This window comes from Pempheris klunzingeri, chromosome 6 (assembly GCF_042242105.1).
Source record: "Pempheris klunzingeri isolate RE-2024b chromosome 6, fPemKlu1.hap1, whole genome shotgun sequence".
NCBI classification, from domain to species: Eukaryota; Metazoa; Chordata; class Actinopteri; order Acropomatiformes; family Pempheridae; genus Pempheris; species Pempheris klunzingeri.
The window spans coordinates 9,247,158-9,269,903 of NC_092017.1; the positions used below are offsets into that span (position 1 = coordinate 9,247,158).

The 22,746-nt window shown below is 44.2% G+C and overlaps 3 protein-coding genes across 4 annotated transcripts in view; 1 reads left to right on the forward strand and 2 right to left on the reverse strand.

Annotated features, from left to right (window-relative positions):
- Positions 1–11,980, reverse strand: part of ralgps2 (Ral GEF with PH domain and SH3 binding motif 2) — a 68,761-nt gene extending 56,781 nt beyond the window's left edge. For both annotated transcript variants that reach the window (XM_070831899.1, XM_070831898.1), the window contains exon 1: positions 11,881–11,980. The gene's annotated coding sequence lies outside the window, so the exon portion shown is untranslated. The remainder of the gene's footprint in view (positions 1–11,880) is intronic.
- Positions 11,981–12,603: 623 nt separating this feature from the next.
- coa7 (cytochrome c oxidase assembly factor 7) lies at positions 12,604–14,758 on the reverse strand. Its single transcript, XM_070831631.1, has 3 exons — positions 14,409–14,758; positions 14,134–14,274; positions 12,604–13,294 (listed from the first exon to the last, which is right to left on the reverse strand). The coding sequence occupies exons 1-3, from the start codon at positions 14,512–14,514 to the stop codon at positions 12,849–12,851; spliced, it is 693 nt and encodes a 230-aa protein (XP_070687732.1). The 5' UTR covers positions 14,515–14,758; the 3' UTR covers positions 12,604–12,848.
- A 126-nt stretch (positions 14,759–14,884) lies between these two features.
- On the forward strand, positions 14,885–22,733 carry zyg11 (zyg-11 family member, cell cycle regulator). Its single transcript, XM_070831629.1, has 18 exons — positions 14,885–15,302; positions 15,391–15,556; positions 15,887–16,098; positions 16,239–16,556; positions 16,684–16,797; positions 16,905–17,021; positions 17,108–17,248; positions 17,541–17,717; positions 18,476–18,540; positions 18,679–18,778; positions 18,866–18,916; positions 19,015–19,176; positions 19,375–19,422; positions 19,524–19,721; positions 19,823–19,875; positions 20,174–20,271; positions 20,432–20,634; positions 20,728–22,733. The coding sequence occupies exons 1-17, from the start codon at positions 15,279–15,281 to the stop codon at positions 20,620–20,622; spliced, it is 2,235 nt and encodes a 744-aa protein (XP_070687730.1). The 5' UTR covers positions 14,885–15,278; the 3' UTR covers positions 20,623–20,634; positions 20,728–22,733.
- The last annotated feature ends 13 nt before the right edge of the window (positions 22,734–22,746 follow it).

Here is a 22,746-nt window from a genome sequence, read left to right on the forward strand (position 1 = left end):
CACTTGCCTCTCTCTCTCTTGCTCTCTGCTTCTCCCTCGATCCCTACAGCTCTCCGGGTTGATAATTAGAGCTCAGGCTTTACAGACAGGCTGTTCTTCTGTCGTTCCTCCTGGCACATCCCCCAGTGACACAGGCACACTTGGTAATGTACAACTCTCACAGACCTAGATAGCATCTAAATTCAATAGCCCAGCCCCAGCCTACAGCTAGAAGCAGCAATCAAATTGAATAAATACCAAAAAAAAAACTACTCCTACCAAGAGCCAATACATGGGCCCAACTGGTCTTGATAACAGTATCTGGTTATCCATCGAATGAACCAAAGAGAGGCCGCGGTGCCAAGCTCGTGAGTAGCGGCATGTGGCGGGGCCTCAGAGCAGCAGGCTGTCACGTGTGGGCAGAGCGCTAGCCTACAGTTTGTGAGTATGTCGGTCTCTGTGTTTGCGCTGGCTTCGGCTTGATTTGTGGCCCAAACGGGCAGGCAGCCCAGCTCAAGTTCAACTCTGCTGCCGGGGACTAGGCGACCTGAGCATGGTGACAGATGAGTGAGTGTGAGTGTGTGTGTGTGTGTGTGTGTGTGTGTGTGTGTGGGGGGGGGGGGAGTGTGGAGCTGGCATCCACACTGATGTCTGTGGTCATTCCCTGCACGGACGATTAACAAGGAAAGGGCAGGCTAACAATACAGGGCAACAGAGCGGTCAGTAATGTTTAGAGGAAACTGATACGATCTCTATGTCTTCCTCTATGAGTCTCTGAGGATTGGCACAGCAATAAAACGTCCTCATTGAGGCTGAGCAAACAGCAGGTCGACCTGTAGATATATAGAAAAAGCTGGACAAGACGGGATATTCTGTGTTTTGTGTGTGTGTGGCGAAAAAAACCATAATCATGATTATCTTGGTCAATTGATCACTGTCATCTAACAATTACTCATTGACTTTGGAAACATTGTGCATTTCTTGAACTTTTTAAATTTCTTTCCTCAAACTTTAAATATAATTCACCTGAAAAACAAATAAATGTCACAATAAAGGTACCTGCCATCTTAATATTTCTGGATGCATTATGCCATTACAAAGTGATGAAGCCAAAAACAGATATTTCTGGTTATTTACCTTTGAACAGTTTTTTGAACATGTGAATATCCATATAATGTTATTGCACTGTAAAAACATTTGGTGACAAGTTGGCACATTTAACGGGTTTGCTTTACTTCCTTTTCAACAAATCCCACTTTCAGTGCTGATGACAGCTGATTGGCTCACTAAGAACCATTTTTCCACAAGCAGGACAAATTCCTGGGAGCTTCCTCAACTCTCAGGTTAAAATGTATAACTTGCAGGTAAATTTGTTTTGACTGGAGAGTTGAGATTTTCAAATGTTAAGTGTAATAATCCTTCAGACCATGAAAGTTATTCAAACCACTGTAGAAGTAAATTTGATGTATACTATTATGTTAATCATATTACATCAATAATACGTTTCTACTTTGTATGATGGAAAACTACATCCAGAACTTGACACGATTTTACACCATTACTGTGAAATAAATACACAAACTTGAGACTAAAGCCTGTTTTCTGTACACACTGCTTTAAGTCAGCACTGTAAATACATCATGTGAAGTTTTGGTCACAGCAGATTAGTACAGAGGTTCCCTGCCTAATCTCAGTCTAAGGCGGCATGTTTACACTGAGATAGTCTGTTGTTTATTCCAACAGCCTAGAAGCAAGACAAAAAAAAAAGGGCTGAAAAAATGACTTCTGTGTAGAAACCACAGAGCTTGACATACTGTTACTGCAAGAACACTTCCTGTAGCAGCTTTTGATAGTACGAACCTTTCACTGAAAACAATTGTGTGTGGCATTTACAGCATTACAGTAGCCACATGAAAGGTTCACTAACAGTTACTGGACGTGGCTTAGCGTAGCTTTTAAAATGGATTTTGGAAGTTGGTACACAAATTTAGAGAGCCACTTAGAGCAGTTTAACAAACCTTAGACTTCCAGCACATTTGATGTTTCTGCTGCTAGGAGTGTAAACAGGATTGTACAGAGGCTGTTCAGAGCAGGCCGACTTCTTGTGACATGCTTGTGACGTCTCACGTCATGTGACAATAGAAAAACAGTTTACATTATGCTCCGTCGTTTATTTCATTATGTTGCAAATCACTCTCTTAATGGCAACATTTTCCCTCATTTGAACGTGAAACAGAAAAGGGTAATTCTGAAAAGGAGAAGGACTCAGACCAGCAAAGATAAAACGAAGAGCTTGTACCTAAAAGAGGGGCTCCTCCTGTTGCATGGACACAGTTTGGGTATGAAAAGTCTGAGAAAGACCAGAAAACTGTACTTAGCAAATGATGCCAAAGACCGGCCGCCACAACACTCAAACACCACTAAACCTCTTTTACCACCAACACAAGTTATGTTAGAATGAGCTGAATTTATAAAAAATGTACAATATCAATATCGCTTTATGGATATGAAATTCCTCTAAAGGATTTGAGATTTTGGTCACTTTGCACAGCTCTAGCCTCCATTGTTGCTGCTTAAAGCTTCCTCAATAACCACTCATCCAAATCAAATTGTGCCCCACCCCTCAATAGAAATCAAATCATACGTTTCCTAAAATTCCCACCTCTTCCATTTGGCCCTCGAAAGAAGCTGAATTTACGTCATAAACATAATTACATTGATTCTGTGAAATCATGTTTTTCATTCAACAACTGATCTCCAGTGTTCTGTTTTTAAATAGCTTTATTCTCTCTCAGCAGGGTTTGTGAGTCACACTTTAAGATGAACACCTTAAAATTCCTTGCACATACACACACACAGAGAAACTGGCAGGTGCGAGATGTGCGTGCGTATCACTGTTAGGACATCACCATGAACATTTCCCTCCCTTTGAGTTAAAACTACTGCATATTAACCTCAGCAGATGGGTATTGTTTGTGCAAAACATCCTTCAAACATCCATCTCTGTCTGTCACTGAAAATATTTGGTTTCTCTCACCTTCACACTGATGCTGACACATGTGCAGCATTTCCTAGGACTGGTTTGAAGGTAGGCCCTCTGGGCTTTTGAGTGAGACACAGACTTAAGAGACATGGCATGCTGAAACCTGACAAACCGTACAATTATGTGAGAGCAAACACACACACACACACACACTCACTGTCCTACAACAATGCCTTCATCCAGGCACCGGAAACTGGCTAAGGCATCGACTAATCAACCCTCTCCTGGCTGTATAAGGCTGCTCCTATCAGTCCAAAGGGCATGAGGTCTTAAAATTTCTCCGAACACTCCTCATTTGATCCTGGTTGCACACATGATGTAATCATCTTGCCGGAGGATTGTTTGCTCACTGGTCCTGCCAAGGTCAACCATGCAGCTAAACTTGGACTGAGATACAACATCTTAAGAGGTAGTTTTATGAGGTGGAATGAGATTAGAGAAAGTCATGGAGCAGCTCTACTGAAGAAAAAGGAGTGCTTTCCATCAAGTTGTACTGCACTCTTTCCAGTCTGTCAAGTCATCCATTCCCCAGGTACAACAGTAAAAACTACCATCTATTTATCAATGACCTCGTCCTCCTCCAAAAAGTTATTCTTCCTCAGAGTGGGCCAGCCTAAACCTGCTTTTAGGTTGGCCTACTCTGCTCAGATACTTGACCCAAAAGAGCAGAGCACCACTCAATACCGAAACACAGAATCCGCAGTGTCTTTCAAAGCAAACATGCTGTAGGCAAGCTATTGTTAGTCTGACATCCTGTGTGTGAATATGTGGACTGCACAGTCGAGTTTTCGGTAAGAAAAAGAGGAGGAAAACTTAAGCTGAGAATACAGCCCTGTGTTGCTGATACAGCTGAGCTGAACTTCTGAGTATTTAGTTGTGAGATTAGTTTTGATCCAGAACTCAAGTCACTTTGAACCTGCTTAACTGAGCAAGACTGAGAAAACAGGCCTCCCGTACAGCTTAACGCATGCTCAAACACACAGGCACACACAGAGCCACACGCATGACTTCCCCAAACATGGCATTGCCCTGTCTCTAGGGCCTGATAAAAACAGCCTTTTACAACTGAGGACACAAAGGGAGTGTTGCTGAGGGTAAAAAGCACAGAGTAATAGAAGAACAAGATGAAGAGCACGTGTGTCCTTGTCCAACACTTGTGTTCAGCAAAGGAGTGAGGAGGAGAGCCAAAACTACAAACTGTTCCCCAAAGCTGGTCAAAGAGGGACATGAACTACACCCACACACCCACACACACACACACACACACACACACACACACAGTTGTTTGCTCCAAGAGTTCACTGGGTCAGAGGTCATGGGGTGGAATAAAACATGAAACCCACATACACACAGAGGTCAGGGGAAAACACAAAAGAGATGCTGAGGGAGAATAAGCAGAATAAGGTTGGCAAATTCTTTAAGAAAATAATTTAAGTTCATGGCAGATAAAGAAACCGAAAGGCTGAAAGAGAAACAAAAGAGACAAAGACAGAGTGCAAAGGAGAAACAACTCATCAACAAAATGTGATGAAAACAGAGAGAGAGATTTTGCCTGATCTGGCCATGGCTGCCTCTCTTACTAATATGGCGAGTACTTACTATTCCCATCTGATAGCAGCTATGAAAGATTGACTCTTTCATCCTTCTCACACAAGGAAAGAAGAACAATGTTACACTGTGTGCTTCTTCCAGTTAGGGTGTGTGTGCTACAGAGAGAGAGAGAGAGAGAGAGAGAGAGGGAAACCGAGCCTGTATCTAATAGAAGAGGAGCAACAGCTGAGGCTGGAGAAACAGCTGTATCTCTTCAACGCCTGCACCGCTCCCTTCCCCCTCTCCCTGAATTGAGCCCCTCACACCCCTTTTCTGACCCTCCTCTCCCACAGGGCAGCGCGGCCCGGGGCTACTCTGTCCGTGTGCGCACACAGATTAACAATATGTGCCCGAGTTACACAGATACTACTAGTTCGAGCCTCTGTGCTCCTCTCGGAGGACAAGTACAGACAGGATGCATGTGCTACTAAACATTCATCTATTGACTAAAAATAGGAAAGACATTGTTTCCAGCGGCAATGTCGCCCTCCCTCTGCTCTTCCCAGTTCCTTCCAAACCCTCTCAGCTTTATCAGATTCTGACTATGAGACAAAAGGAAACCACATAAACATTCAGGTTAGCTTCACAGACAAAGCAGAGTGAAACTCAGGCCTGAAAAAGGTACTCCAATACATTTTATGCATCTTCAAATAGTTAAAAGGAAACACATTCATTTTAAAGATTTGTGTAAGCTAAGTACGCTCTGTGCTACTCCTACAACTGCCTGTCTGCCTGGAACAAGCAATGACGTGAGGCTCATTGTACTCTTATGTAAGGTCAGATGACATTTACTTTGAAATCATGAATGGTGCGAATGAAATGAATAAACACCCGGTGTGACAGTTGGTGATGTAAAGTGTGTAAGCCTCGGCATGTGAGTGCAAGTCTCTGCCTGCATGTCCAGACCCGACCTGTGAGAAACCTGACAAAAGGCGACAGGAAGCATGTTGTCTCAGTCACATGAATCTAAAAGGATTCTTTGAGATGACAGGAAGATGCCTGCTACCTGACTACCTGACGCCTGTCTGATGGTAAGGAGGGAGTACAAAAGAAAATATTGGAAGAGCAAGAGAGCAAAGGGAAGGAGGATTAAAAACAGAAGAGAGAGAAGCAAAGAGAGGTGGAATCATGTTTGTCTGTATCTGATCTATTGTCTTTGGCAGGGTTCAGGCCCAAGTTCACAAGTTTCCATGACATAGCCAAGGCTCAGCTCTCTGCTGAACTCCCAAGCCAAAACACTCAGGGTTTAGACAGATAGATGAGGCTGTGTTGTAAGAGCACAAAGCCTCGTCTCCAGCACTGATACAGACTGGTGGATCAGGACAATATGCAGGGGAAGTGGATGGGTGCGGCATCTCTCTGTGTATGTACAATTGGGCCATTGGGGGGGGGGTTATAGCCTGGTCCTCAATCTGCATCTGTAGAACAAAACACCAAAATCGTCCCAGCACACATGTTACTCAAAACACCTGAGCACACAAATTAATCCAGTGTACAAAGAGCAAGTTATGGCTCAGGTATTTTTTAACAGCTGTCGAATGCAAGTGTGCTCGCTCGACTAAAAAGCGTACGAGTCGTGTTGTGATGGATGATGCTGGACATACTCTTCGTTAAAACTAATGTTGTCGTATACAACAGCCCTGCCGAAAACTGAGTTGTTTCTGATAGCTTGTCCACCCTGTTTATGTTCATGATGGAAAACTAGGGCCTCCCTTTTTTTTTCCTCCCCATTTTTGCCGACCTCAACGCTTATGTCCTATTGTGCAAGATTCTTTTAAGCAGAACTTTACTCACTTGTTTCGTATCTGTTTCGCATTTGGTCCTCAAATGAAACTTCCTCCAGTGAGAGTATTCCGGATATGCAGAGCAGAAATGCCACATGACACGGGAGGCCTGAAAGTGTCAGGTGGAACAAGACCCTCATAGCTGACATACTGCATGCCTTGAAGGCTGGACCCTTTTACAACAGCCCTGTCCCTGAACTCACCTTTGACCTCTCACCTCATCACCCCAAACACCTACAACCTGACACACCAAGCACGGTTGACACCCATAAGTGGGGTGAACTGACCTGATGAAGACTTTAAAATACATATATTTAAAAAAAAAACACACACACACACACAACACATAAGAATTATCCAGGCGGTGGACAAGCAGGAATTCCAGTTAAGCCAGTTAGCTGAGACATTACCACTTCGTCTTGAGTCAGCATAACAAATAGCCAGACAACAACCTGCTCACCACAGAGCCACCTTTCCACATTGATATGATCTAGTCAGAGTGTGTGTGCCGTAGGTTTCAGGAATTCAGGAAGGCCATTTTGGTTTTTATTCCTTTCATCTATTCCTACCAGATTTGCTCGAGGAGGTCACATCAGCAAAAGCTTTAGATCAATATTTCAACACCAGCTACAACAACATAACAACACGCACACACGCAAAGTCACATGAGCTTGACCAAAAACCAGGCAGGGAAGCAGTGGGGGTTCCTCAAATTTTTGATATGAGAGTGAGAGGTTAAAGTATAACAATTTTATCTAGTAGCCAAGTTTTCTCTGGAGTGTGGTTGGCAGTCGCAGTGAAAGGGCAATAATGAGCGATACGGTTCCAAGAAAATCTACATCTTGATTCAACGGCTCAGCGCAGCTTCACACAACCATGAACTGTTTACAAGCCAGGGTTGGTATCATATCTAAATACTATTTGAGTAACCAATTTGTTTTTGAGTAACCAAAAACTGTCATGCGCCACATGATGTTCTATTTAATCAGTGTTTTTCCTAATTCCTGAATCAAAATGTTCCTGAGTAAAATAAATACTGATGTATTGTAAAATCAGTCTGACGTTTCTGAGAAATTTGGCTCGTTTAAATGAAAGGGTATTTTGAAAGACGCATGGTGGTAAGACATATTTACAAAAGACCCCAGAGGACGAGAAAAGGGAGGTTCGAAGAAGCAGGAAGTCGGGGTTTGTGGGTTGGTGAATGTGGTATATGTCGACACATCACAAGGGATATTGCCTAATAATTAGACAGAACAAAACTTAGGCCGACAAGACGAGACGGGACCAAAATAGCATCAGAACCCACTCACAAGAAAGCATCAAGAGAAACAGAGAGAAGATAAGGGCTGCAACTAATGATTATTTTCTTTGACAATAAATCTGTCGATTATTTTCTCAATTAATCGATGAGTTGTGGACAGAATATAGTGAAAAATTAGCTTAAGATGAAAAATCCCTTGCTTAGTCAACAAACCACAAAACATTTAGGAACATTTAGGAAGCTGGAATCAGAAAATCTGACTCATATTTTTCCTATAAAAAAATAAAAATAAATACTCACTGATTAACACGATGACGATTAACTTAATAGTTTAATAGCTCTGGAGCAAAGTGACAAGGAGGAGCTGGGAACTAGGTAGGAGAGAGGGCTTAGGGAGACAAACTTGTGCAGCAGTCCACTCGCTGAGTAGCCACTCCCATCAGTGGTCACATTCAGGCTGAAATGTTCTCCAAACTCCAGGCCTCTTGCCGCCGCTCGGCCTATTGTGGCGTGTGTTTAGCAGGGTGTGTGTGTGTGTGTGTGTGTGTGTGTGTGTGTGTGTGAGGGAGAGATTCAGCTATTAGCCACAAGTGACCCTCTGTGTATTTTTCCAACATCGCATATGTCCGACTACTCTCACTTACCTCTACTTCTCCTAAACAAGAGCTGTGATTACAACACAGCGGGAACCACATGGCAAGTACTCATAACAATAAGAGGCAGTTTTGCATTACTTCCTCAAAATGTTGTTCTGTGTACAACAAAGAAAGAAAGAAAAAAACATTTCTCTGCTCAATCCAAGCAGAGAAATGTAGTGCCTGCCTCTGAGGTTTGATAGGCGTTATCCTCATCTTTTATCTCCTTCTCACACATACGCACAGTCATGCACACAGTCAGCTAGTCAGGTGCTAGCCAAGCTTAAATCTACAACACCCACTTCACCCAACTGGCAAAACATTACAAACACCTCATGTATAGAAAAAAGTCTTCATCAAGCACACAATCGCACGCAATATTATTATGAGTATTCCAAAACAGCTTGTCAAGCACAGGGACTCTAACTGGTAACAGAGAAGCTGGAGGACTTTGTGAAGTCGACATGAAAACCAGAGCAGAAAATGAGCACAGATAACTAGCTGCGTATTTGTACTTGTGGTGACAGAGCTGAGGCTGGGAAGGCATCAGAGGAGGAGTGTGACGACATGTGACTTCGCAGTTCCATCTGTGCTGAATGGATGTGCCAGACACACGCATAAAGTTACCCTGGCAACAGAGCAACAGCATTGGTTGGAGGTCACACGGAGAAAAAGGCAAGATGCAGTCCAAAACGCCTCTAGAATATGTAAAGCACTCAGACGAAGGCTACAAGGTGATTACTTGTTCACCCAGGAAGGGAGACAAATAAGAAGCGGCACTCTATATGTAGTTGCACAAACACAGGCTCACGCTGCGTCTAGGAACATTTCACATAAACTGTAGTGAACATGATGTAATGCAGAGCAGAGAAACATAACCTGAGACGGGCCAGAGATTGAATTCAATGACGCAAAAGCCCGTGTTTTATCCCTTTCTCTTGTAAACACACAGCTCTGATTCTGAGAGGGGAGTTTCATTTCACACACACACACACAGATGTAATCTCTAACTAATCACATTTGCAGGCCTTGGACAGAGCAGTTGCACCACAGTACTGAACAGATGGGCCCACGTACACGAGGCATCTCTGGGATTAGCTTAGCCCGGAAGGTGGAGGTGGTGTGTAGAGTTACAGAGGGATGGTTTCTAAAAAGTAGCAGGTGCTCAAATGGCGCTGAGGGCAGTCTCGTCCAGGCGGGTATAGTGATTCAGAAAAACTGGAAAAGCATCTGTGAACGTATATCCTCGGGATGGTTTCATGACCAAATGTTTCAATTAAGAACTGCTGGCTTACATCCTTGCACAGACAGAGCATTTAACCATTTAAAGATGCGATTTAAACATAGACTGCTTTTGTTAACAGTCAGGGGAAAAGACAAAGAACAGGATGAACCCAAAAAACACACAATGATTATTCATTGCGCCATTTGTAAACCAGCGTACAGATGGGACTTGTGTTGCTTAAGACCGATGGTGCAAATCTCCACGCTAGATAGAATACTGAATCAACCATATTTTATTGGATTACAACCTAAGCCGTAGCACTAAGACTACTTGGGTAAACGTTTCAGATGTACCCTTTGCACCCACTGACCCCTGTCCTGTAGGTAAAACTTTCACTGCAGCACTCTCCAGGGTTTAACCTCAATCAGACGAAGACAAAAACCAAAAGGGTGCTCCAAACAGAGGGCTTCTCTATCATATGGAGGACTGGGGACCTGAGAATAATTAGGTTTCATCTCCCCTTAACTTTAACTGTGGTATTATCCAACCACTCAATCAAACAATGCTTTCAGAACTGATACAACTGCCGTTATCAGCATCTCTTTCACTGCTGAAGCCAAATGAGATCGTTTCAGTCTTTACTGCCTAACACGACACGACACCACAGCACTGTAAAGGCACGCCAGTCATGAGGCTGAGCCAGTGACCTCTGGGTCATATGTTAAGTGTTGAGAACAGCAGCTCCACACATCCATACTAAATATCGATATGGAACATTCCTTGGAGCCCTTTAAAATGGCGTGCGAGGGACGAGCAAACGTCACACAGGACACTGACAAAGACTGCGTTAGATATGAGGCTCGAAGGGGGGGGGGCTTTGTTTAGGAAAAAAAGAGGGCGGCCTGATAGTGAAAAAGGCGTGAATTCATCTTAAAACTAATTGTGCTTGACAGTTAATAGAGCTGGCTCATTCAAGTGTGTGTGTGTGTGTGTGTGTGTGTGTGTGTGTGTGTGTGTGTGTGTGTGTGTGCCACCAGCACATGTACATATCTGTGGATACTCTTGACCTCACAGTTTAAGGGAACAATGACAGCTTGAATTAAATGTGGCATAGCAAAGTAGACTGAGGGGACATGTTACACTGACCGCTGTTATCAGACCGTTATCACAGATTCATTTGACATGAACGGGGTCAACATACCTTCATCTCAGCTATGATACAAGAGCTGAGACACAGCCCAAAGACTGATAAAAGGTAGGTCTGTATATACTTTTTGGAAGTGTGACAGTGTGTGGCATAGTGTTATAAGAAATAAATAGGCTTCCTAATTGAGGGTTATCACTCATTCAAAATAATGTTATTGATCCACCAATTAGATTACATTAATGGGGGTAGATTGTTAGATGTAGAACTGCTTGCTGACTGTTGATGGTGGGAGATGACTGACTTAGCTGCTCTCTAGCTCATGCTCTTAAAGTTTCCCTCATTTAGGGTGAAATCATTTCAGGGCATTGAGATCCAGGCACGGTCACCCCCTTTCCCTGACATCTAATACCCTCACGACTCGTCCTATGAGCCTGATCTATAACTGACATGCTGTGGTGAAGACAAGCTATGCTGTGGTGAAGACAAGGTATGCCGTGGCTGCGCACAGTATTGTTCGTGGGTGAGCCCACGCCACACCCAAAGTACTCCCTGGAGGGTAACCGTGCAGGGGGTTCGTCGCCAATGAGCTATCCGGAGCAGGGCGCCTGCAGCGGGCATGCCTGTAAAAACAGCTCTGCCGGGCTAGCAGCACAAATGGGTCAACACAAAGTCCCCGACTCCCAAAACAGAGGCGTACTAAAGTAAACAAAGTGATACTACACTGGACGAGTCACAAACTGCTAACTCTGCCCACTCTTTTCTCAAAATGTTTCCATATTAGCATGTCTCAGTTCTCGCTAGCTTGATTCGTTAGCTAACGTAGCTTGGGAGGGGAGCGCATGATTTATTATCGGCTTGATATCAAAGTCCTCGGTGCTGCTTCTTGGTGCGCGGCGGGGCGGCCGTATCTTCACGTGGGTGGAGGATAAAACACAATACTGGCTAAAATAAACCTCAGCACCCGGCCACAGATAGAGTAGGTTACCCCAAACTGGACAAGTCTCTACGTCGTCTCCCCCAAATCTCCCTGTCTCCTCCTCTTGATGGATGCCGATTTACGGTGATAACGGAGCATCCTGCACATGAAAAGAAACCACCCAAACCGTTCGCGGGGCTCATCGTTACGTTAGCTAGCTACATCGACGGCCGGGGAGGGATTTTCTACAGGGGGTCGCAAACGATAACAAACTTTGCCTCGTATTGCTCTGTAACTCACCGAAGTGCGCCGTTTTCTTCTCTCTTCTTCTGGTATTCCAGCGGGCACATCGGAGGCCACCTGGAGACAGCGGGCAGACAGCTAACAGTTTCAGGCTAACGCTCCGGACACGACGGTGCGCCCCGCAACAGCTGTGCTCTGTTTTGAATGAGGACCGAGGAGGCGCACGGCTACCGGGCGGAGCTTCCAGCGACCAGTCCGCCCATCACCCGCAACACACCGGCTCACTTTAGGTCTTCATACACAGACACGTTTTGTCGGTAACTAGAACATCTACATGCCGCTTGTACAGTGTTGAAATGCTGACAGATGGAGGCAGCACACCGCCTGTCTATTGTGGCGATTTAAAGCGCCCTGTGAGATTAGAAAAGGGCGCAAAGTTCATGTGTTTGATTGCGGCTCCCTCTTGTGGTCAAACCACCGCTGGTTATTGTGCAACTATCCAGAGTTAAATTACATGGGGTTTTAGGGAAATGTCCTACTGTTGTTGACAGTCCCAACATAAAACATTTAAAAACATTTTGCCCATCACTGATAGAGCATCACCATTTGAGGCCACACACCTGTCATGTTGCACAGTTTATCAGATTAAATTGTGTTTTCTCACAGTGGCATACCTTACTATTAACATACACTACATATATTCATACATAATCCTGTATAAAGGCTGGAGCTTTTGTACATTTCTTTCTAAAAGCATAATGAATCATCAACTACTGTTCGTGAATTGCTATTCATTTTATTGCTTTCACATTTACCTTGTACTGTATACATTTGGCTGGTATTTATCAATATAAATGGCCAAGTTAATACTATTCCCTGAATTTATTCAGACTGTAAATGAGGCAGAAACACTCATTCAACCAACCAACAGATCATCTCCTACCTTTGAACCCCTTGTTTTTACACCTGACTGAACGCCACACGAGTAAACCAATACAATGATAATTTAATCAAGTGTGTCACATTCATTCCCCAAACTTGAGCTGCCTTTCCTTCTCTACATTGTGCAGCTCCCTCGCTCGATTCTTCAGCTCCTCCGCCTTCTTCTCATCCTTCTCTGCGCCTTCCCCAAGTTTATACATACGACTTGCATTGGCGCAGCCCCACACGTGTCCCAGCTCACAAGCCCTGTTAGCGTACTTCAGGGCTTGAGTCATATTCGGCGGCAGGCCTTTGGCATTGCCGTGAATGAACAAAGCACTGAGGTTGAAGCAGGAGGGCGCATAGCCGCCAGCGCAGGCCTTCTCGTAGTACTGCCGAGCCACTGTGAGGTCAGGTACTCCTTCCATAGCTTGACCATCATGGGCTAAGATGCCAACGTTATGGCAGGCATCCAGATACTTCTTTCCCCCGGCACTGCAGGAGCGCATAAAGCAGGAGTAGGCCGTTTTCAGACACTGAGTCACTCCACCTGGTGGGAAGAATTCAGATCCCTCACTTGAATAAAAAGTACACATACCATCAGAAGGTCAGCATTCAAGATGTTATGTGAGTTAAAGCACACAAGTAAAATGTGCCCTTGAAGAACTTAATATTGATTCACATGTAAACAATATTCAAATTGTTAAATGATTTGTCGTCAGAGAAAAAGGTACAAGAGCCCAAACTGTTGCTTTACAATTACTTTTTTTAGTCCGATCAAACAGTAAAACTCCAAAGGCGCTGAATTTACCATCGTATGGAAAAAGAGAGCAAGTAAATCCTCATATTCAGCAGTATTAAACAGCAAATGTTGGGTGTTTTGACCTAATAATAATTGATTTATGATAAATCTTTTGATAATCGATTACCAGCCAATCAGTTAAACAAAATAACACTAATTTCTATCTAGTAGTTGGTCCAGTTACAAAGTACCCTATATATTGTCGAGTGATTAAAAGTCATTGAAAGTCCAAGTGAGCATCATGTCATTTTGTTTTCATATAATTTGCTTGAAACACTTAATGGGCTATGTAAACTGAAACCTCACTACAGCCGTAAATGTAGTGGACTAAAAAGTACATTGTGCATTGCTAGAGTACTTAATGTCGTAGTAGTAGTATGTGTACTTGGAACATCCCAGTACTTTCCGTTTCTGTCTATCACATCCACATTTTTTATTCTTTCAACCACTGGTGACTTTATGAACTCAATATTTTAACCTCTGAGCTTTTAAAACTTGGTCCCAATTTGTGTGACACGAAATGCAGCCTGACCACAAACACCAGCAAGGGTAAATGAGGAAATCAGTGGGCCACATTGCTGTTTTACCTTTGCCTGCGACGTGGTAAGCCCCCAGTTTATAGCAGCTCTCTCCATGTTTGTGTGTTTCACAGTTGTGTTTGAGCACTTGTGCTACAGACTCATAGTTTTTCTTCACCCCTTCCAAGTAGTCTGCGAGCCTCTGGCACCCTGAGAAAAACATGTTAGAAGAACAAACTGTGAGGCAACGACAGCTAATAGATAATCAATCGGTCCATTTCCAACCTGTGGATGGTGTCCAGTGTTTCAGGACCACTGATCTGTGAACAGCGCAGGAGTTGTACCTTCTGGGTCCTTTTCTTTGTAGCACTGGTAGCTGTACTCCACTCCCAAATTATCCAAAAACTGTTTCACTTCATTCTCATCGTCAAAGTTGATTAGTCCAGCCATACTTCAGCTTTTTAACTTCACTATAATCACTTGTGCTGAAGGCTTAGCTCCCACCACATACACTGCTACTTGTGACCTTGATGAATGAGGCGACGTTACAAAGTCCTTAAAATACAAAACCTGACTAGAGATAATCACACTTGCTCGCAACGTTGTTTTAAAAGCGCACTACAGTCACTCACGGAAGAATCTTCCTTTGAAAACAAAAGGACATGATCGTGCGTGACTCCAGCATGGGTGTATAACAAGAGCAGACTCCAGATGATCACTTCCTGGTTTCATAACTTTCCCTAAAAGGCTTCCGTAGTCCAGCCCCTTCGCTAATGTACTTCCAGTGCTGTGACCTTTGTTTACTGTCTGTCTAGTCTGTCCAGTCTAAAATAGACCTGACTGGTCGCCGTGAAAACTGTGCTATACCTCTCCCGGCTCTTCAGCTCAGAGCCTCGGTCGCTACAGTGATTGTCGACATCTTTTAAACATGAACTCCGCCTCGGCAGACAGCTCTCGGCATTTTTTCACGCAACGCGATTTTCCACAGCGGAGGCAACAACAAGTGAGCTAGCTAGCTGGCCTGTGTGCGCTAACGTCGGCCGTCGTCCCTCTCTCCTCCCGGTAACAGTGTTGTCACACAGGTTAGCATAACAGGTGGAGCCTGTTAGCTCAAACGGAGCCGCTCGTCGGTTAACATTAGCTAGCGTTACCGGAGCCAAAAATACACCAGTCTCTGTTGCATAAGCTAAAACTACACATCTTTTTTTTAAACCATGGCCTGTAGTTTCCTAAACACGGTAAGTTTCACTCGTCTTCAGCTTGTATTTTATGTGTGCAGTCGTCACGTAGCATCTACATTAACAAACGTGCCCGTTTCGCTTCCAGGATGAGGCTTGCCCCGCGCCTCTGACAGACCTGTGCCTGACCTACGTGAGCCAAAACCTGGAGCGTTTCTGCGTGAAGCGCCCTGATGGATCCCTGTGCTTCAGAGAGGCTGTGCTCTTCCCACAAGAGCTGGCAGACCAGCTGCTGGCCAAAATGGCTACTGAAGGTAAGCCTGGACCTCTTGAACAGTCAGATTTCTGATCCTACAAAACAGCAGCAGCGAAGATTTGTAGTATTTTAAACTGATAGATCAGCAGCTGAACCATCAAATATTCAACTGAATAGATGCAACCTCCACTTGGTTAAAACAGACGCCTCACTGACTTTCACCACCTTCCTCTACACCCATAAGAAATAATATGTGTGACATTTTTGAGCCACTTAATCTGATGGTGTGTGCCCGTAGTAAACAGAGGCAGTATTGTGTAAGGCTCAGCCCTGCTCTGTCCCGCATGAACGCAAAGATTAACCCTAACTCGAGTTCATTCCACTCCAGGTCTGTTGAATGACAGCACTGTGGGTGTATTTCGGAACTGTGAATACCTGCGGCTCAGACGAGCCTGCATCCGCACAGCTCGAATCTCCGCAGAGGCCTTCCAGAAAGCCCTGTGCCCTCACAGACTGCTGGAGCTGGACGCTGCCAGGGTCAATGCAGACCTCACTATTCCTGATATCCTACAGGGACTGGCCACCAATAAGTACTGTCAGGTAAAGCGAGAGTGTGTCAGCTTGTTTGAATTTAAAAAAACTAAAAAAACATGCTGTTATACCACCTTTTTCTGACTTTTTACATTTATTGTAACAATTTGATTGTTGTTTTGTGTTTTTTCCCCTCAAACATCCTGCAGGAGTCCCTCCAGCGACTTGTCTTAACAGGTCTCACCATGTCCTCTCTGGAGGAACCAATCAGGTATCGCTTCAGCTCCCTCCAGGGCCTCCGCTCCCTCTCTCTGGCCAATGTAGACTTCTATGACTCCGGGCTTGTCGACGTGTGCTCCCTGCCCCGACTGGAGAGCCTAGATCTCTCCAACACTTCAGTCACCAACCTCAGCCCACTGCTGGGCCTGAAGGAGCGGCTGCGCTCACTAACACTGCACCAGCTGAAAAGGCTGGAGATGAGCACTGCTCAGCTGCTGGGAGTCATAGGCCAGTTGGATGTATTGCAGGTCAGTGGAATGATGAAGCCCTGTGTGTCTACTTTTGAACACACATGATTTCACCACCCTTTCTTTGTTTGTGTTTTGCTAAAAATACTAATGTGTGTGTGTTTGGATGTAAACCCTGTCTACGCAGCATCTAGACATCAGTGATGATAAGCAGTTTACGTCTGATGTGGCTCGACAGCTGCTCGGACAACCGGGGATCCTGCCTGCTCTCGTTTCCTTGGATGTGTCAGGAAGGAAACAGGTGTGTGTTGTGTTGGTGTTTGTCTATGAGTATTTCAATTAGCTTGCAAAGAAAACATATAGGCAGTAGAACTGAGTTGTAATTTCTTTCGTGTGTCAATGTTTCAGGTGACAGATGCAGCTGTTAAGGCATTTGTCGAGGAGAGACCAGGGATGACCTTTATGGGTCTTCTGGCCACAGATGCTGGATTCTCTGACTTCCTCTCTGGAGAAGGAACTCTAAAGGTAGTCGTAGACGAACATGTTAACAGTGATAACTGTGCATAGATATTCAGATTTGTTACAGTAAACTGCTTTCTGTTTGTATAAAGATAACAGGAGAAGCGAATGAGACCCAGATCTGTGAGGCCCTGCGTCGCTACAGTGAGAGGGAAGGTTTTGTGCGAGAAGCTCTGTTTCATCTGTTCAGCTTAACTCACGTCATGGAAAAACCGAGGCCAGACATCCTCAAGGTAAACCCATTTTTTCTCATTTCATTAAGACATTTTTGCCTTATCTCTAAGAGAGCAATGCAGACTATTGTATTATATTGTTATATTGTTTATATTGTATTATATACTTATGTCATATCTTAACCACATATTTATCTGATAGGCGATGGAGTGTTAGCCACATTTCCTCCTCCTACCTGTTAGAGAATGATGTCAGAGCCCGACACCTCCACTTTCACACATCTGTAGTTCCTCATTTGTCTGACTTAACACAATATCACTTCCCTCTTCTCTTGTTTGTGTTTTTCTCTAGCTGGTAGTTTTGGGAATGAAGAATCACCCTGCCACTCTGAATGTCCAGCTGGCAGCCAGCGCCTGTGTGTTCAATCTGACAAAGCAGGACCTGGCAGCAGGAATGCCGGTGCGACTGTTGAGTACCGTTACTCAGCTTCTACTGGAGGCCATGAGGACCTTCCCCAACCACCAACAGGTAGCTGCCTACACTGCTATACTGCTACTATATCAGTTGCAATATTGAAAAAAATGCTTGTGCAGTTCTGACTTCTTTTAATGTTTTTCAGCCACCTGTGTATATACTCTAAAGACCCACTAAGCCTGACTAAACTAACCAACTAAATTGCCAGCTACATTGGTCACCAACAAGACAAAAGTAATTGCTGAATCTTAAGGGTGAACTAGGGTTTAAGGTGTAGAGAGCCAGCAGCTCTAGAAACTGTGAGGAATCTAATCTAATCTAATCTAATCTGCATTCTGGCAGCCTGAAAATGTTGATGTGTCGGGAAACTTCCAACCGCACAAAAGAAAAGTGCAGCTTTTGTTTTTTGTTTTCCTCACTGTGGATGGACATCAGAGCTATGTAGCACATGTAGAAGGACCATTGAGTTTATATAACCAGTAATAAAATGAGGACCAAATGCAGAGCTCTTCATATTGCATTTTTGATTAATTTATGAATGCATTGAATAAAATGGGCACAATGAGAACAGCACGTTATCTCCACTTTTCACTGTGACATACCTGTGCAACCAGTGGGCAAGGAAATGAAAACAGTTTTTGCCTTGCACATGGTCTACACCAGACATGAGATAATATTTTTCACACACATTTTACTGAACCTTTAACAAGTGTTAAAGAGGAAAAGATGAGAAAAGTACATTGACAGATTGTGTGCATTCAAATGTTGTTCAGGCTCTGGACTAAGGCCTGTTTTGGTTTCTTTGTCTGTAGCTGCAGAAGAATTGCCTGCTGTCTCTGTGCAGTGATCGCATTTTGCAGGAGGTTCCATTCAACAGGTGAGAAATACTCAGTTTACTTTTTTAAATATAACTTTAAGCAAAATGTAAAATAACTGACGGGTCATAACATAAAACCAAATCTGTCAAAGGTGCACAAGTTCATAGTAGAAATGTTTTTCTCCCTCTCACTGTAAGGTTTGAAGCTGCCAAACTAGTGATGCAGTGGCTCTGCAACCACGAAGACCAGAACATGCAGAGGATGGCCGTGGCTATCATCTCCATACTGGCTGCGAAGGTGCTTTTTGTGCTGCATTAATATCACGTGTGTGGTTATTCGTGTTGTTTTTGGTTATTCTTAAACTCTCGCGTTTGCTTTTTCTAGCTGTCCACAGAGCAGACGGCTCAGCTGGGAGCAGAGCTGTTCATAGTGAAGGTAAGATTCTCATCTCGTCTTTATTCTCTTCCACCTTGACTAATTTACAAAAAAAAAGGCAAATTTTCATCACAAATATGCTCCCTCCCCCCCTGCAGCAACTGCTCCACATTGTGCGTCAGAAGGCTAATCAGGGCATTGTGGACGCCACCCTCAAATTTACACTGAGTGCTCTCTGGAACCTCACTGATGAATCACCAACTACCTGCCGCCATTTTATTGAGAACCAGGGCCTGGATCTGTTTATTAAAGTTCTAGAGGTACACAGTAATGTCAGTATGTACATGTGAATACACAGTAAGCACTACATACAAAACAGCTTGGAGCAGATTACCATACTAGTTAATCATCACACTTAAACATGTGTTGCTCTGTATAAGTATGTTTGCCTTTGGGGCGGGCTGACTCACTGTTGTTTTGTTTACATGCCTCCCCCACCCCCGCCATTCCCTCTGCAGTCCTTCCCCAACGAGTCTTCCATTCAGCAGAAGGTTCTCGGCCTGCTGGTGAGTTAACTGCTCTCTTGATACCCTCTGGAGAAACTGAATGTTGAATAAATTTACAATAATAAGACACCATTATCCCTCTTTCACCTTTTGTTGTGTAGAACAACATAGCAGAGGTCGGGGAGCTGCACGGGGAGCTGATGGTGCAGGGGTTCTTGGACCACATCAGCACTCTGCTGCACAGCCCGGAGGTGGAGGTCAGCTACTTCGCTGCAGGTATTCTTGCACACCTGACGTCACGAGGAGAGGAGGCCTGGACGCTCAGCCCCGACCTTCGATCCTCACTGCTGGAGCAACTGGTAGGAATCAGTAAAAGGACTCGTAACTCATTCAGACAAACACTGCACACAGTTATTCTGGAAAAGTGCTTTGAATCTGTTGTGTTTGTCTGTCACTCTAGCATGCTGTCATCATGAAGTGGCCCGCCCCTGAGTGTGAAATGGTGGCCTACAGGTGAGATGGAGCTTCTCTAGAACCTGATTCATTGCTTGAATATGAAAATGTGATCATTCATAATCTGTGACAAAAGTTATGTTATGTAAATAATGTTGATTTACCTTTTAGCAAGTAAGCCTGTACAAGTTCATTGTAATACATAAGTGAAAAATCAATTTTAAGAGTTCTTTATACGTTTTTATATTTAGCTTTACACTCTTATGTTTGTGTAAACTCAGACTATGCTTTTCTCATAAGGCTATAAACACACAGTCAGAACATACTACACATAACATCATTGCTTCTCATTCTGTAGGTCATTTAACCCCTTTTTCCCCCTGCTGGAGTGCTTTCACACCCCTGGTGTCCAGCTGTGGGCGGCCTGGGCCATGCAACACGTCTGCAGCAAGAACGGTGGGACACAGATACACGCACATAGAAAACCTAATGCTATTCTAGTTAATGATACATTTTGCCCATTCACAAAAAATTCACAGAGATCTGTTTAGGTAGTTACTCATCCACCTACCCAATCCACTGACAGATGTGATATTGTACACGCTCATGTCCGCAGCTGCCCGCTACTGCAGCATGTTGTTGGAAGAGGGCGGCCTGCAGCAGCTGGAGCATGTTCACACACACCATCAGACCCACAAAGACGTCAAAACGTTGGCCGAGAGCATTCTGGAGAGCCTGCAGCGCCACCGAGCTCGCACTGGCCAGCCTGCACAAACACAGACAAGTCGCCGCCCGCCGCCACAATAGCCTCACAGAGAGGTAAAGACTGGCACGCTGGTGGTCATTTACTGTGGTGGTCATCAGTGTAAGAACGGCTGGTAATCATCCAGTCTTTTACATTTTCTCTTTCAGGCAATGAGGCCCCCTGACCAAGAGGACGTGAGCTGGGTCCCACCACAGAGGGACTTTTTGTATGTGTGTGCACAACATGAACACACTTTTATCAAGAATCCCAAGAAAGTAAACATTAAAGGACAAAGACTACGCAGTTCCTTGCACACACACACACACTAACTTTATTTATTTTCTTTGTTTGTATCAAAACAAAAGTATTTCTGCGTGTGCCGATCTTGTGATGTTGTAAATTATGAAGAACTGTTGGGTCAGTTAAGCTCAAATCTCGACGTGAGATTTGTGTCTGTGCTCGCTGTCAGTAGTCTGACATTGGCATCGCGACGATTTTTCGTACCAAAAACACGTGCACACATACAACTCTCAGTTCTGGGACTAACGCCCTCCGGCTCCTGTATGTTACTCACCTGGGGGCTCTGGTTGTCTGAATTGGCTAATTAGCTCATTAGATGTACGCATGACGCTGCTGTGAGCTCAAGCATGCTGGAGTTTGTGTTTGAATGCTCGTACTGTTCATTTTAGGAATGCCTGCTTCTTTGTTTATAGCAGTGCTCCCGTTCACTGAAACCCACGCCTCTGGGTCCGCAATACTGCCGTCGCGCTCTCTCTTCATTTAGTCTTTTATCAGCTAATGCCTTTGATCCAATGTGACAGGACACTCGCCAAGGGTGTGTTCAGCGAGTTCAAAAGTTCCAAACATTAAAGATGAAAAGCTGAATCGTAGAGAAGCTACATCTCAATGAGAAGCTCCAGTGCGTTTTGGCGGCTCGTATCGGCGGAAAAAACCAGCAGGGCTGTAAATCAGAGTTGAAAATTGAGTTGAAAATATCCATTGATTATGTCTAAGGTGCAGATGTCCTCTGAGGACACAAATGGCAATAATGACGTGGTCAGTATTGTCATGATGGATGTAGATGTGTGTTGAGTCACAACTCTTTTCTCTTTGAGAAACTTGTGCGTGTGTGTGTGTGTGTGTACATATTGGTATGTTCGCTGTGCTTACCAATGCGTCCCAGCGTCTTGAGGACAGATACAGCACTTCGGTGTGAGCATGTGTGTATGTGCGTTTGTACAAGTAGCTGCATCTTAAAAGGAGCGTATGTGATTTGTACATAACAGAAAATGAGAGAAATAGTAACTGCTTGTTCAGGACTGGTTGAACTGGTTGCACGGAAAGTATTATTATACTGTGTGTTCCATTGTTTGTGTATCTGATTATGAACAACAAAGAGGTGAACAGAAAAGAAAACGCCGTTTACCCGGAGAGACTGGGGATGCTATCTGAATCATTCAAAGGTGTTTTTCACTTCTGAGACGACTGGCCATGTGACATTAGTATCCTCCAAGAAGCCGTTTTTACCAGGATCACTTCTGCTGTCCAGTGACTCAACATTTGGCTGCTACAGCTGATCCTCACACCCACATTCTCCGTTCTTCATCCGAGGCCTCAATTCTCGTTAAGGCCCCATCGTCATTCTCTATGCAATCATAACTAATGTTGCTTCTACAAACTGCAGTCAGACCCGTGATACAACCATGACGACACTTTATCATGCGAAGTGGATTTCGGCTTCCACAGGAATAATGCTCGCAGGTCACGAGACTTGTATAGATAGCTTGTATTGGGCTACTAAATGGTACTTTTAATGAAACAGCGGTCAGCAAAACATTCATCACCTCATCTGCTCAGTGAGTTATGGCCTTATTGTTTTCTCTAAATCAGTTGTTGGTGTAAGAGCTTGTTAATTATGCATGTGTCCTGAGCTGATCTCATCGAGGGTAAAGAGCGGCAGACGACACAGAATCTGCTTTTGTTCTTTTCTGTTGCTCCTGAGCTATTGGATTGTTGAGTTGAGGCCCCGAACATCTCCCTGGATGAAGGCCAATTTTTCATAAGATGGAAGACGCAAAAAGTCAGCATACTTTATGTCTGGTTCGACTGTGCCATGCTGCTGCTGAGAGTCAAGTTTTCAAGTTTGGAAATAAAGAATGTACATTCCCATAAACTGGAGATGACAC